We start from the raw sequence: 15,495 nt of genomic DNA, 5'->3' as shown, positions 1-15,495 counted from the left end.
TGTACAAGGTGAATCTGTCACAGTTAAAACAGCCTCATCTTCATCTTCATCATATTCATTTACATGGGGGTTAGGTAGAGGCTGTGTACAAGGTGAATCTGTCACAGTTAAAACAACCTCATCTTCATCATATTCATTTACATGGGGGTTAGGTAGAGGCTGTGTACGAAGTGAATCTGTTTTGTTTTGTTTTTAAAGGTTTTACGGTGCTTGCAACACATTAAGGTCATATCAGCGCCAGTAAAAAGGAAGAAAATGGGTTAGTAAAAAGTTCTAGAATTACAATTAGAGCACCCAAGAAAAGGCAAGACAAAGGGGAATTGGTTCAAATAGGAAATAGATGTAAATTCCAAGAGCATACCATCAAAGTACCTAGTTTGAGATCACCTAAAAGTCCATCCAGACACAAGCAGAGGTCCCCACTAAGAGGAATACACTCAAATGTTTTACAAATCATATATAATACAAAGAAAATATAATACAGTGCATAACAGAGAGATGATTTACAAGGGAAAAAAGATCATCTCCCAAAACTATACATTTGACTGTTTCCTTCCCAGCCAGGGTACCCGGCCAATGCCAGGACAAAACCAAGTAATCTCATTCCAAGACAAAGATAGAAAGCTAGTTGGAAAACAGATATAGGGGAATAGAAGACACAGTTAGTACCTCCCTGCCCACTCTGGGAGGTCAAGAACCCCACCCAGGAAGTGAATCTGTCACAGCTAAAGCAGCCACATCTTCATCTTCATCATATTCATTTACATGGGGGTTATGTAGAGGCTGTGTACAAGGTGAACCTGTCTCAGTTAAAACAGCCTCATCTTCATCATATTCATTTACATGGGGATTAGATAGAGGCTGTGTACAAGGTGAATATGTCACAGCTAAAGCAGCCTCATCTTCATCTTCATCATTTACATGGGGATTAGATAGAGGCTGTGTACAAGGTGAATCTGTCACAGTTAAAACAGCCTCATCTTCATCTTCATCATATTCATTTACATGGGGGCTAGGTAGAGGCTGTGTATAAGGTGAATCTGTCACAGCTAAAACAGCCTCATCTTCATCATATTCATTTACATGGGGATTAGATAGAGGCTGTGTACAAGGTGAATCTGTCACAGCTAAAACAGACTCATCTTCATCATATTCATTTACATGGGGATCAGATAGAGGCTGTGTACGAAGTGAATCTGTCACAGCTAAAACAGCCTCATCTTCATCTTCATCATTTACATGGGGATTAGATAGAGGCTGTGTACAAGGTGAATCTGTCACAGCTAAAACAGCCTCATTTTCATCTTCATCATTTACATGGGGATTAGATAGAGGCTGTGTACGAAGTGAATCTGTCACAGTTAAAACAGCCTCATCTTCATCATATTCATTTACATGGGGGCTAGGTAGAGGCTGTGTATAAGGTGAATCTGTCACAGCTAAAACAGCCTCATCTTCATCATATTCATTTACATGGGGATTAGATAGAGGCTGTGTACAAGGTGAATCTGTCACAGCTAAAACAGACTCATCTTCATCATATTCATTTACATGGGGGCTAGGTAGAGGCTGTGTATAAGGTGAATCTGTCACAGTTAAAACAGCCTCATCTTCATCTTCATCATTTACATGGGGATTTTTGTTTGTTTGTTGCTTTAGGTCTCTTCCAACACAATTGAGGTTATATGAGAGACCGCTGAAACAAAAAAACAAGCAATCTAACAAAAATAGTACAAATGTAAATCAAAATCATAACCTAAAGATATCATAAGCTAAACTATAAATAACCAAGAACAAACAGGCAGAAGATTTACAGAAAAAAAAATCCTGTCAAAAATACAATCACAAACCAAAGAAGCAGGATAGGCTAGTAACGAGAAGAAGAAACGACATCACTATCGGATCGTACACCCATGCGAACATCATAGGTATATGATTCAAGGGTGATGCTCCCATCCAACCACCCGCTTACATGGGGATTAGATAGAGGCTGTGTACGAAGTGAATCTGTCACAGCTAAAACAGCCTCATCTTCATCATATTCATTTACATGGGGATTAGATAGAGGCTGTGTACGAAGTGAATCTGTCACAGCTAAAACAGCCTCATCTTCATCATATTCATTTACATGGGGATTAGATAGAGGCTGTGTACGAAGTGAATCTGTCACAGCTAAAACAGCCTCATCTTCATCATATTCATTTACATGGGGATTAGATAGAGGCTGTGTACGAAGTGAATCTGTCACAACTAAGACAGCCTCATCTTGTTTGTTTGTTTGTTTTTTGTTTGTTTGTTGCTTCAGGTCTCTTCCAACACAATTGAGGTTATATGAGAGACCGCTGAAACAAAAAAACAAGCAATCTAACAAAAATAGTACAAATGTAAATCAAAATCATAACCTAAAGATATCATAAGCTAAATTATAAATAACCAAGAACAAACAGGCAGAAGATTTACAGAAAAAAAAATATCCCCTGTCAAAAATACAATCACAAACCAAAGAAGCAGGATAGGCTAGTAAAGAGAAGAAGAAACGACATCACTATCGGATTGTACACCCATGCGAACATCATAGGTATATGATTCAAGGGTGATGCTCCCATCCAACCACCCGCACAGCCTCATCTTCATCATATTCATTTAAACTGGGTTCTATAACACTGCAATCCGTACGATGTGTGACATTTTGTGTCTGATAGTTAAGAGATTCTATAATTGCTTGATTGAGGTCATCATTTTCTTCTGTTTGCTGTTGGTTGCTATTCCAAGACGGCGTCACATCTTCACCGGCCCGTGGCTGAGTGGTGAGTGATTCTCTTATAGTTATAGCTTGATTCAAGTCGTCTTCTTCCGTTAGAAATTCAATAGACTCAATGACAGCTTGTTCCAAGGCAGCATCTTCATCATATACCCATAACTCCTGAAAGTGATATCATTATTATTATTATTATCATTATTATTATTATTATTATTATTATTATTATTATTATTACTACTATTATCATTATTATTAATCTCATTACTATAATTATTATCATCATCATCATCATCATCATCATCATCATCATCATCATCATTATTATTATTAGTATTATTATTATTATTATTAATCTCATTAATATAATTATTATCGTCATCATTATTATTATTATTATTATTATTATTATTATTATTATTATTATTATTATTATTATTATTATTAATATTTTGGATTTTTTTTGTTTGTTAAGTCTAAGTTAAATTGTCATACTACGATAAAAATAAATTTTCCCTTTTGAGTTTCTAAATGTAAAGATACATAATCGTAGGCATCAGGTTGCAGGCTTATAACTTCCTTTCATCCATCAAAGTCATTCTTCAACTCTTTTTTCTTTTAAATTAAAAAAAAAAATGGTAAACATAAAAAAACACCCCAAAAAATAGAGCACTTATATACTGCAATATTCACTTAATAAGTTCAAAGCCCTTTATAAGGAGTCCCTAGCAAACCGCAACATTTAACAAGCAGGATGAGACAAGACGCCAGTTAGGCGATAGTAACATTTTTCCGGACAGAGACAACGCTGTTAACGACCAGCTACATATTTTACACCTGAGTACAGTGAGAGAATATGAGTAAAGAACATTTTCCAAGGACTCAACTATGCACCGCCACTCAGAGCGGGCCTCAAACCCTGGACCCTCCCGATCCAAAGGCGAGAGTCCTACAAAAAGCCGCATAAAAGGGAGGAAATGGGACATGGACGTGTTTTTTATATTTCTACCATTCATTATAAGCGAGTTTTTAAAGAATGTGCTCAACTGAAATAATGGAAGAAATCATGATCTAAAGGAAAATTCAGTTTGAAGTTGAAAGGATTAAATTGACTTACGGAAAAACCTCCATAATCAAATTGATGTCTGAGTTTGAGATGTGAGATTAAATGTGAACTTTTGAAGTTTGGATTGCCCCACGGCAATGAAGCACATATTGGACACACCTATTTCAAAAAGAACAATACAAAATCGATGAGTTTGACTTTTAAAAAATACTTTACCATTATATATATATATATATATATATATATATATATATATATATATATATATATATATATATATATATATATATATAATATATATATATATATATAAGTGCTGTAAAATAATACATAAAGTAACTAAAAATAACAATCCATTTAAATTATATTCTTTGTAAATCGCATTAAAAAACACTAAGGCAACAATGAAACAAGATTGATAATGAGATGTTTGTTGCTGAAAAGATGTTAATTGCCTTAGCTCCTGGTAATATTTAATGGTTCATAGAGAAAAAAAAAAAAAAGGAAGCTTTAAAATAGTGCAACACGTACTTAAGGTACTCAAATCGCCAATAGCAAAACTGGACCTGTATAGACGAGACATGACATCTGGAAGGTCCTATTCCAGTTTTCTTTTTTTTTTTCTTCTTCTTCTTTAATTTGCAAACCACCTCTGGTGTATCGTCACAAATGTAGACGTTTTTTGATATTTTATGTCTTTGGATGATTTTGTGTGCGATAGTAGTGAACGAGCCTATCTCTAAACAGTTTGGTGGTGTTTGAAGAAATAACGATTGGTAGCAGGTTATTCCACAAGCGTATAGAAGAGGGGAAAAAACGATTGTTCATGGCTTTGTATTCGGGATCGCGGCACTGCGAATCTTAGATCGTGTTAGCTTGTTCTTGATCTCGTTGTTGCTGTCGTGGACTAAGGTTGTTTGGTGATATTGCTGCAAGGTTGTGGGATACACAATAGAGCATTGTCAGTTTGGATTGCTTCCTTTGCTGTTCCAAAGTTGTCCACTGTAATGTCTGAATCATTTGTGTCACGCTGTCAGTGGTTTTGAAATTGCCTAATGCAAAAAGCGCTGCTCTCCTTTGTACCATCATAAGTTTATCTTTGTTTCTTTTTGCGATAGTGTATTCAACGACTGGTCTTATTGACATTGTATAACATTTGGCCTTGATGTGTCTGGAGCAGCTGGTTATGTTTCTGCTCAGAAGAGCAGTTATGGAATTTGCTTTCTTCGAGATTGTGTGTCTATATTGTCATTCCAGGATGGGTTAGTGTTGATGTTTAGACCAAGGTATTTTGCAGTTTTTACAGAAGAAAGTTCGTTGTACTATCTTCAGTAGAGTTTATTTTTCTATATATAGTAGGCAATCATCTGCAAAAAGTCGAGCTCTTGACGTGACTACTTCTGGTAAGTCATTAGATGTGACCTCCGAAATAGCAGACATTTCCCCTTCCACCAACACCAATTGAGTAGGTCCTTGTGAGAACGATGACATCCATTTTAAGTTGTTTCTCTGGATACCGTAGTCTTCACATTTTGTGGAACTTTGTCGAAAGCCTTTGAAAAATCGAGCAGCATACAATCAACTTGGTCCCTGCTGTTTAGGCTGTCAGCTAGTTCTTGAACAGTCGATATCAATTGGCTTTCACATGATCTGCTTTTAAGGAATCCGTGTTGGTATTCTGATAGCACATTTCTAACACCTGGGTGGCGTACGATACTGCTGTGCACAATGTGTTCGAGTATCTTGCTACAGATGTACGTTAATGAGACAGGCCTATAGTTAGATGGTTTACTTCTGTCTCCTTTCTTAAATAATGGGGTTATGACAGCATTTTTCCATTGATATGGTACTTATCGCTGTGATAGTGATGCTTCAAACATAAACAATGCTGTTACCAACCAAGTTTTCAAATTACACTTTAGTGACTAAAGAACCTTTCCCAAGGGCTCAACTTTGCGCCGCTGACAGCTGTACTCTTCTAGGAATCTACAAGTCAGATTCTTTCACACCACAAAGCTGCACAAAGAAAGGGTCAAATTGAGACCTTCTGATTGTCTGAATTAAAGAGATTATTTTTTTCTGGCATTCTTTCCTGCTTTGTTTTCAATGTACCACACCAATTCAAAGATAGTTTTTCAGATTTTTATCTTGTTCCACTGCCCACTCCCCAATTTTTCAACTTTCAAATTTTCGGATAAACCTGCATCATGGGTAATTCGTTCATGTCTTAAGTCCTTGCATTTTGTGCTCAAAATACATTAAATGTGCTCAAAGCACTTTTTAAGGGGTTCCAAGCCAACAGCAACACTAAACATGTAGGACAAGTCATTACGTTGGTAATGCGCAATTAAATTTTATTTTTCAATAAAGCAAACACTGTTACTGGCCAGATAATCGTTTTACACCTGATTGTGGTGGGAGAATGTGAGTAAAGAGCCTTTTTCCACTGACTATTTTGCTACACCGCAGTAAGACTTGAAACTAAGACCTTCAGAAGAATCATACAGCAAGACCACAAAGTCACATTTTGAAAATTATAAAACAGACATCGCATGCACATTGATGATAAATAACATTTGTTTAATATTATTTGGGGGCGAAGTGGCCGAGTGGCTAAGGCATTGCACCGTGATCAGGATGACCCGGGTTCGAGCCCCACTTCAGGCACTTTCGTTTTTTTCCTTGAGCAAGATTATTAACCCCCAATTTGCTCACTTGGACAACATGGGTGATTCCTGTTAAATCAGACATCTTGTTTGATAAGTTATCTATATTCCTTCATGGAATGCCTAGGCGACAATCTTATGATATTGTGGCGCAAAAGGCATACATTTTTTTTTAAAAATATTATTTACAGAAAAATGAATTTTAAAAATGATGTCAAAGGAGAATTTTTAAGCCATGAGAGATCTTACCTGAAATAATTGAACACTATGTTCATTTTTTTCAATTATCTTATATTGAAGAAATTCGCAATAGATTCTTTTCAAACCACAATGTTTCCACTTACCACTTTCCTTTTGTCTTTACTATGATATTGAAGGCAATGTTGACGTAATTCCAATGCTTTTATATCGCCTTTTCCACAAAAAGGACAGATGAATCTGCTCCTAATGAAGTCCAAAAAATAATAATAATAATAATAGTAATAATTACAATTATTTGCATTCAATAAGGAGATTCCATCCTCAAAAGTAAACTTTCAGAACCACAAAGCCCATAGATCCGGTGTTTATCCTAGTTTCTGTAGCTTTAGACAGTAGTAATAGCTTTAGACAGTAGTAATAGCTTTAGACAGTAGTAATAGCTTTAGACAGTAGTAATAGCTTTAAACAGTAGTAATAGCTTTAGACAGTAGTAATAGCTTTAGACAGTAGTAATAGCTTTAGACAGTAGTAATAGCTTTAGACAGTAGTAATAGCTTTAGACAGTAGTTTGTTTTTTGTTTTTTTTTAAAGGGTTTTACGGCGCTAGGTTATATCAGCGCCAGTAAAAAGGAAGAAAATGGGATAGTAAAAAGTTCTAGAATTACAATTAAAGCACTCAAGAGAAAGTAAGACAAAGGGGAACTGGGAACAAATAGGGATCAGATGTAAATTCCAAGAGCATACCACCAATGTACTTAGTTTGAGATCACCTATAAGTCTTATCCAGACACAAGCACAAAATCCAACAAAGAGGAACACACTCAAATACTTACATTATACATTTAAAATAACACATACAATAATACATAACGGAGAGATGATTTACAAGGAAAAAAATATCATCTCCCAAAACAATAACTATGCATTTGACTGTTTCCCTCCCAGCCAGGACTCCGACTAGGGCCAGGAAAAAACCAAGTAATTTCATTCCAAGACAAAGATAGAAAGCGTGTTGGAAAACAGATATAAGGGGATAGAAGACACAGTATGTACCTCCCTGCCCGCTATGGGAGGTCAGGATCCCCACCCAGTTAGACAGTAGTAATAGCTTTAGACAGTAGTAATTGCTTATAAGCCTTCGGGTGGGATCCTAGTCTATTGCAAAATACTCACTTTCTGCAGTTTTAACTGATCTATGTCCCATATCATTACTGGGTGTACTGAAGGGTCAGAAAATTCTTGACTGTACCAGGAACCGATACTGGTTTCTTAACTTAAATTAAGAGGTATGAGCTCTCTTGGAATTGAATAGATTGTCAACTCATCCTACAAAATATGATGTCAGCTCCCAAATAGACCCTGAGCCTTAAGCTAGGTTATAACATGTACCTTTCATATCTATTTAAAATGAATGGTAGATTCTGAACAGGCCTAAAGTTTAAAAAATTATCATAAAATTATTATAAAGTCCTGTTTTCTTCAACAATGGCTTCACCAATGCTTTCTTGAAGTTTTCTGGAATAACTCCCATCCGTAATGATTGATTAATCAATTCAGTGATGTAGGGTGCAAGTTCATCAATATACTCCTTCATAAGCGATGTTGGTAAAGGGTCGAGGCTGCAGGACTTGCTCGGACTAGAGAGAATCATTTTCTTTCTGTCCTTTATTGAAATTTAATTGAAAGACGTTAAGCAGTTAGCGATTCTCTCTAGTCCAATCAAGTCGTGCAGGCTAGAGAGAATGACTCCAATATAACAAAGAAAATATTGGGCTGGAACCCTCAGGGCAGAAGATCAAGGGGAAGGCCATGGGGAACATGGAGAAGAATTAAAGAGGCTGATATAAAGAGAAGTGATGACACATGGAACGAGTTTAAAAAGTTAGCTCAGGATAGAGAAGGATGGAAACTGTTTGTCTGTGGCCTATACCCTGACCCAGGGTGAAAAAGGCAATGACGGGTTAACCATCAAAAAAGGTTTATTCTGCTTGTTAATAATTAAAATAGATGATTGCCTATTTGTAATAGCCTTAATTTCATCGCAAATATTACCAGTTACGAGTATCTTTTTTAAAAAAATTGGTATGTAAACTCACATAGAAGTTATTTCATCTCTGTCATTGCTCTTGTCTTCAAAATCTTCCGGTCTATCAGAACACACTGCCATGTGATTATTCAATTCTGATGCTTTGATCTAAATATATGTTGGTTTTTAATGAAAAAAAAGAAAAGAAAAAAAAAAGAAAGAAAATAAAATAAACAACTGGAAATCTTAGAAAATTATATTGAAAAAGTGAAAAGAAAAATTGGAAAACAGAAAAATTACACCCATTGTTTTACAAAGAACGGACATCTCAATGGTTCAATAAAAAAATAAAAAAATTTTAAATGAAAAAGCAAAAACAAAAAAAAAAACCTTATGAGCCATTAGACCCATGGAGCCAGAGGTTATTCCAGTTTCTATAGCGTGAAATGGATCCTTTGGATAGGATGCTAGTCTTTCACAAAATACCTTCTGCCAGCTACACAATCACCAGTGGGTGGACTGGGCGGTCTCAACTGCACCCAGGATCAATCTCGCTCCCTTTGCGTGTGAAGCAGGTGCTCTACCAACTGAACTAAAGGGACCCCAAATAACTCAATTTTTAGAGCATATTTGTTCAACATTGTCACAATGCATTTTTACGTTCATGGCTAGAAAACTTTTACTCCATATGTCAATCTATGGAGTGGTCGCCTAATGCAGTAGTAACAAATTGGAGAATAAAACGAAGGTCAACCACGAAGGCTGGCTTACATGGCAAGTGGCCACCAGCTGTGTCTTAATTACCACACATACCAACAAGTAGTATATGATGATTGTTCTAAAACTACAATCATGCATTTGTCAAATCCTGTGTAGTTTGTTTAATACATGTTAGACTGTGTAGTTTGTTTAATACGTGTTAGACTGTAAATTTCCCTTAAGTTTAATGAGTATGCATTAGACTGTAAATCTCGTTTACCTGACTGCAACATATTGTGCACTGAATTTCTTTGGACCTCATTCTATGAGCCATCATATCATTAGGGCAAAACCCTGTGGACTGTGTCCGGCATTGAGGACAATGGGTTATACTGCTGTTCCTTAGTTGGTCCAAGCAAGCTTTACAATACCTGAAATAGTAAAACAATTAATCATATACTGTACAGTCCATGTTAGTTGTATGAACTATCAATCATAATGGGTGATACTGCTGTTCCTTAATTGGTCTTTTTTTGTTTGTTTGTTTGTTGCTTTAGGTCTCTTCCAACACAATTGAGGTTATATGAGAGACCGCTGAAACAAAAAAACAAGCAATCTAACAAAAATAGTACAAATGTAAATCAAAATCATAACCTAAAGATATCATAAGCTAAATTACAAATAACCAAGAACAAACAGGCAGAAGATTTACAGAAAAAAAATTATCCCCTGTCAAAAATACAATCACAAACCAAAGAAGCAGGATAGGCTAGTAAAGAGAAGAAGAAACGACATCACTATCGGATCGTACACCCATGCGAACATCATAGGTATATGATTCAAGGGTGATGCTCCCATCCAACCACCCGCCCTTAATTGGTCTAAGCAAGCTTTACAATACCTGAAATAGTAAAACAATTTATCATATAGTGTACAAAAAAAAAAAAAAAAATAATGGGTGATACTGCTGTTCTTTAGAAATGAATAAATAATTATACAAATAAACAAATACTGATGATGTAGTGAGGATCACCTGCTGAGAAATAAAATTGTAGGAAAAGTAAGAGATGGGAATACTTTATAATAATTCTGGCTCCTTTAATAGGCAAGCACTCAATATCTCACAAAATAAAAATATAAATAAATAAATAGATGGATAAATAATTTTTAAAAATTATGATACAGTGTCGTCATCATCGTCCTCTTCAAACTGAAGTGAGGGCGTCTCTCTCCTCATGTGAGAGATTGAATATTATTGGTCAGTAAGCAAGTCTTTTCTTTGGATGGCTATTAAAATTTACTCGCTCTCTGACTGGCTGTCGGATGCAACCCAGCAATTGGTTACTGCAAAACGTTCTTGACTGGTGAACAAGCTAGCATTGTCATTAGTTGTCATAAGCTGAAAAGAGTTGATTTCACCGGACTGGGACCCCCCCCCCCCCATACTTACACATGGTTACAAGGCAGGAGAGAATATGGGTTTTTTAAATATTCCAAGCAAATGGAACAAATAAATTCCTCCAACGCTGATGAAGATGATGCCGCCATGTTATTGTCTAAACATCTGAAAAGACAGAGAAGTAAGGTGCTTTTCAATTGTCTTTCTTTGTCTTGATATCTAATCAACGATATATCTAAAATATCTACTTTTGATGTAATATTATTGGGATATTTGTCATTATTATAAATAACTAGAATTTAGACAATGTGATGGAAATAATAAAGTTGGTTTTTATTTTTTCAAGTTTATTAATAACAACATACTGCTATTGAAAAAGAATATCAAAGAAGAGTACGAAGGATAGGATCCTGCATAGGATACACTACAATAAGCAAAAATGATACAGAGGACCTTAACAATCGCATTGCAATACACAGAACTTAGAAACTGGTCTTAGTCTCAATGACTCAATGAGTTACACCTCTTCCGCACTAGGACAGGACTGTCCTGGGACAGTCCTGTCCCAAATCTGTAACATATAGAATTTAGAGAAATCTTCCGCACCTATTGGGACGGGACAAAACAGTCCCGTTGTGTCCCAAGCCGTTGTGAAATGCTACAAAATCAACGGGACAGGACTGTCCCAGTCCCGTGTTCATATCGTTTGTGATAGTAGAAAAATATAGTAGACTTCCGCACTAGGACAAAAAAGTCCCAGACTTGGCGGCGCCGTGTCAAAATTGAAATGCCTGTCTTTATTTTCTGCATCCCTACTACTACTATTTCTATTGTTGCTTCTGCTGTGGCTAATGCCACTAATATATTAATACCTACATCCCTTATATTTTGTATTTATTTCCAATTCCATTGTATTTATTTTCCAACAATAGTCCACACTTTATTTTAGTTCACTTTCTATACTGCATTACACAGTTCCTTCCCGCCTACCCTCTTTTGACATAATTAAGTACGCACCTTTTATAAATTTCTATTGCTCTGTTTTAATTCGCGCTTCCTCACAAAGTAGCATACAATTTCTTGCCCATCAATGTTTTTGTTTATGCATCTTAACAACGCCACTACCACATTATCTCATTCGTCTGTAGTTTTTATCTATCATGTGTTGTTGATGAAGGGGAAACCCGAAACGTCCATTTTATCTGTTTTCGTATATTAAACTGAAGCTTACATTCAATTTCACAGTTATAATTTATTCATTTATTTCAATTATGAATATAAAAAAGCAAGAACAATTCAAAAAATAATTCTATGTGATGAAACCACGTACAGAAGGCATAGCAACATAAACATTTTCGGCAATTTAAAAACGTATGTTTATAAATATAATTTAAGAAGTGTCATACTTTGTTACACAGCAGTAACGTGTCTAAAACCGGTCGCACATCTATTCGGTAACTTGTGGGATCAATTTTCTTTAGCGTTATTTATTTTGGGAATTCTCAATGAAAATATTTTTAAGTAAGTCCTTCTGAGCCACTTGGACTCATTGTAAAACAAATTAAGTCCTTTAGAGCCTTGTAGCCAATGGTGCAGGAGTTATTCCGGTTTCAATAGCGTGAAGCGGACAATTAACATATCTGTTGGAAAACCTTTGAACGGGACGCAGATTACTATCCCAGCTTGACAGGTACCCTTTTACACCTGAATGGAGTGAGTGATTGGAGTAAATTTTCTTGCTCTAGAGTACAAATTGGCTTCGGTCGGAATCGAACACAGAACCTCTGAGTCCAGAGTACCACGCACTAACCATGGGCCATCTTGCCTCCTAAGCTTATAAATCCAGAACTTATCCATGTTTCTGTGGCGTTGAGCAGACAGATAACAGTTTAAAATTTAAAATAATAAAATCCCCTTTTTCATCCCATAGGGGAAATTTTTCTCGAGGGTCTATTCCAAGGTAAGACTGGAATAACCCAGGCGCCAGCCGCAATGCAGCGCCGCAAATTTAGCTAGGACGAGGTATAACACAGGAGTCAGCCGCAGTGCAGCGCCGCAAATTGAGCTAGGCGAGGTGACTTACTCAACTGATGCCTTTCGGGTACGAAGCATGCTGACTTTCTATTATTCTCTTGAATGATGCTAGTCCGTCAAAGATTACTTTCATCAGCGAACTGGTATTCGTTTGCACCTGGGTAAAATGAGGTGATTCCAAGAAAGTCATTTTAAGATAAGATCGGAGATCACCATAGAGTCTACGGAATTGACCCTTGAGCAATCTTTGGGTCATTAAAGGATGCACCCAATATTGTTTTCTCTTTCAATTTGTCTTTTTTTCCCCACGTAGTGAAGCACAGAAATATGCAACCTCTATTTCATCCATTAGTAGTAGATAGTAAGTAGTAGTAAGTAGTAGTAGTAGTAGTAATTGTTTTGTAGTAGTAGTGTTGTAGTGTATAGTAGTAGTAGTAGTAGTAGTAGTAGTAGTAGTAGTAGTAGTAGTAGTATAGTAGTAGTAGTAGTAGTAGTAGTATAGTAGTAGTAGTCGTAGTAGTAATAGTAGTAGTAGTAGTAGTAGTAGTAGTAGTAGTATTTAGTAGTAGTAGTAGTATAGTAGAGTAGTAGTAGTAGTAGTAGTAGTAGTAGTAGTAGTAGTGTAGTAGTAGTAGTAGTAGTATAGGTAGTAGTAGTAGTAGTAGTAGTAGTAGTAGTAGTAGTAGTAGTAGTAGTAGTAGCAGCAATAACATTACTCTTGCTATTAGAATATTTCATGATTATATAAATCTTATGTAAACAAATCCCATTGTACAGTGTAAAAAATCATCGTCATGTCGTATCTTATGTTGATTCATAAAATGTGAATTATTAGAGTTGCAATTGCCTACAAAAAAACTTTTGAATCTTGTAAAAAAAAAAAAAATAATGCATTCGCGCAGGTGTCCCGGGACAGTCCTGTCCAAGTGCGGAACCCCTTTTGAATAGAAGTTTTCTCCAGTGGGACAGGACAAATTTGTCCCGGGACAGTTTTGTCCTTGTGCGGAAGGAGGGTTAGTGTTATTGTTGGTATCGATAGTAAAAGACTGGGCTGTATCCTTGAATGAAAGTAATCATTAATAGTCTCCTACTTACATATTACAATTGGTTCGTCATTATCATACATTTTTAGTCTACAATTTATATTTTGAAGGGTTTGTATAGATACCTTTTACAAATGACAGATTAGATTTACGTGATTTACGTGTCGAAGAAAGTTGAATTTACATTACATGAAGAGTAGTGTTGGGCTATTTGATCGCTTTTACCCGATCGACGATCGAGCGCCAAGCCACGAGTCAGTGCTCGATCTCAATGCCGGAAGAGCGAGTTAGTAAAACGATCACTCGATCGTAAAACGATCAAGCGGGTTGTGAGCTTGAGACGATCTTGACACGTGAGACGAGCTTGAGACGATCAAGATCCGAGCGAGCGGAGGGGTAACGAGTGTTTCGAATCATTTCAAATTCAAACGATCACAGTTTGCCATCCGATACCAATCGCCAACGTTTGCACACGGTAGTCTGTGGTTCTTCCACAGCCCTCACTCCTTGTCAGATGTTAGTGTGTCTGGGTGGCAGTGGCAGGGAAATTCGTATATGTGTATCACGCGTGTGTGACAAGACTTCATTAAACCTACTAAAGTTTGACTATCACACACACACACACACACACACACACACACACACACACTAAGGCTATTTCTATAACACACACGCATCCCTCTATCAATGAACACTCCTACAGTAGTGCGGCTATGTGGTCTAGTCATGACGTAACTATAGTACTCTAGTCGACCATGGGTCTAGTGCATTATAATGGTCTAGTGGTATGACACCCGCTTTGGGATCGGAAAGTCCTGGGTTCGAGCCTCGCGCTCGGTGCATAGTTGAGTCTTTGGACAAGGCTCTTTACTCACATTCTCTCACCGTACTCATGTGTAAAATGAGTACCTGGCCGTTAACAGCGTTGTCTTTGTCTGAAAAATTGTAATATCGCCTAACAGGCGGCATGTCCCGTCCTACATATTAAATGTTGCTGTTGACCAGGGACCCCTTTACAAAGCGCTTTGATCACATTTAGTGGATATTGTAAAGCTCAATTTTTTAAAGTAAAACATTAGTTTGAAAATGGAATGTTTCAATTTTAGATGCCTGTGTATTCTTCGTTAGTTCCCATCATCATCATCATCATCATCATCATCATCATCATCATCATCATCATCATCATCATCATCATCATCATCATCAGGGGCAGCGGTACGGTCTTTGGTTGGCACCCGAAAGGTACCGAGTTCGATTACCCGCCGCTGAGTGGTCTTGAGCAAGTCAGCTTGCCCTAACTAAATTTGCGGCGCTGCACTGCGGCTGTCGCTTGGGTTATTCCAGTCTTCCCTTAGAATAGACCCGAAAGACGAATCTCCCTAATGGGATGAATAAAGGGAATTATGTTTAATTTATAATTTATCATCACCATCATATCAGCGGGATCATCATCACCATCACCACCACCACCCTAATAATAATGGATAAAATAACGATCAACACATTTCAATGTAATAATCAATCTAAAATCAATCAGTGCTCCTAAAAGACCCTTTGATTTCTTTGTCTAATTCGTTCCATACTTTTGGAGTCCCGACAAAGA

General features: G+C 36.7%; 1 protein-coding gene across 2 annotated transcripts; it reads right to left on the bottom strand.

Annotated features, from left to right (window-relative positions):
- Positions 1-1,742: 1,742 nt before the first annotated feature.
- On the bottom strand, positions 1,743-14,212 carry LOC144956487 (E3 ubiquitin-protein ligase RNF114-like). 2 transcript variants are annotated; one of them, XM_078887023.1, is made up of 8 exons: positions 14,018-14,109; positions 12,899-13,006; positions 10,867-10,980; positions 9,697-9,847; positions 8,788-8,885; positions 6,835-6,934; positions 3,876-3,983; positions 1,743-2,923 (listed from the first exon to the last, which is right to left on the bottom strand). In XM_078887023.1, exons 2-8 carry the CDS (start codon positions 12,925-12,927, stop codon positions 2,588-2,590), a joined length of 936 nt encoding a protein of 311 aa, XP_078743149.1. In that variant the 5' UTR covers positions 12,928-13,006; positions 14,018-14,109; the 3' UTR covers positions 1,743-2,587. The 2 variants fall into 2 exon arrangements, with proteins under 2 accessions (XP_078743149.1, XP_078743150.1); XM_078887024.1 differs by lacking the exon at positions 12,899-13,006 and having other exon boundaries at positions 14,018-14,212.
- Between the last annotated feature and the right edge of the window lie 1,283 nt (positions 14,213-15,495).

The sequence above is a fragment of the Berghia stephanieae genome, chromosome 11, assembly GCF_034508935.2.
Source record: "Berghia stephanieae isolate SIO BIC M18660-M18661 chromosome 11, UCSD_Bste_1.3, whole genome shotgun sequence".
In the NCBI taxonomy this organism is placed as follows: Eukaryota; Metazoa; Mollusca; class Gastropoda; order Nudibranchia; family Aeolidiidae; genus Berghia; species Berghia stephanieae.
This window is presented reverse-complemented; position numbering and strand designations above follow the sequence as displayed.

Excerpts from the sequence above, each read along its gene's own strand:
- LOC144956487 (XM_078887023.1), bottom strand. The coding sequence starts at position 12,927 with ATGCTTCGTACCCGAAAGGCATCAGTTGA. Across the intron at positions 8,886-9,696 it reads GCACAATATGTTGCAGTCAG|ATCAAAGCATCAGAATTGAA; the intron begins GTAAACGAGATT and ends ACATATATTTAG. Across the intron at positions 2,924-3,875 it reads TTGATTATGGAGGTTTTTCC|GAGTTATGGGTATATGATGA; the intron begins GTAAGTCAATTT and ends TATCACTTTCAG.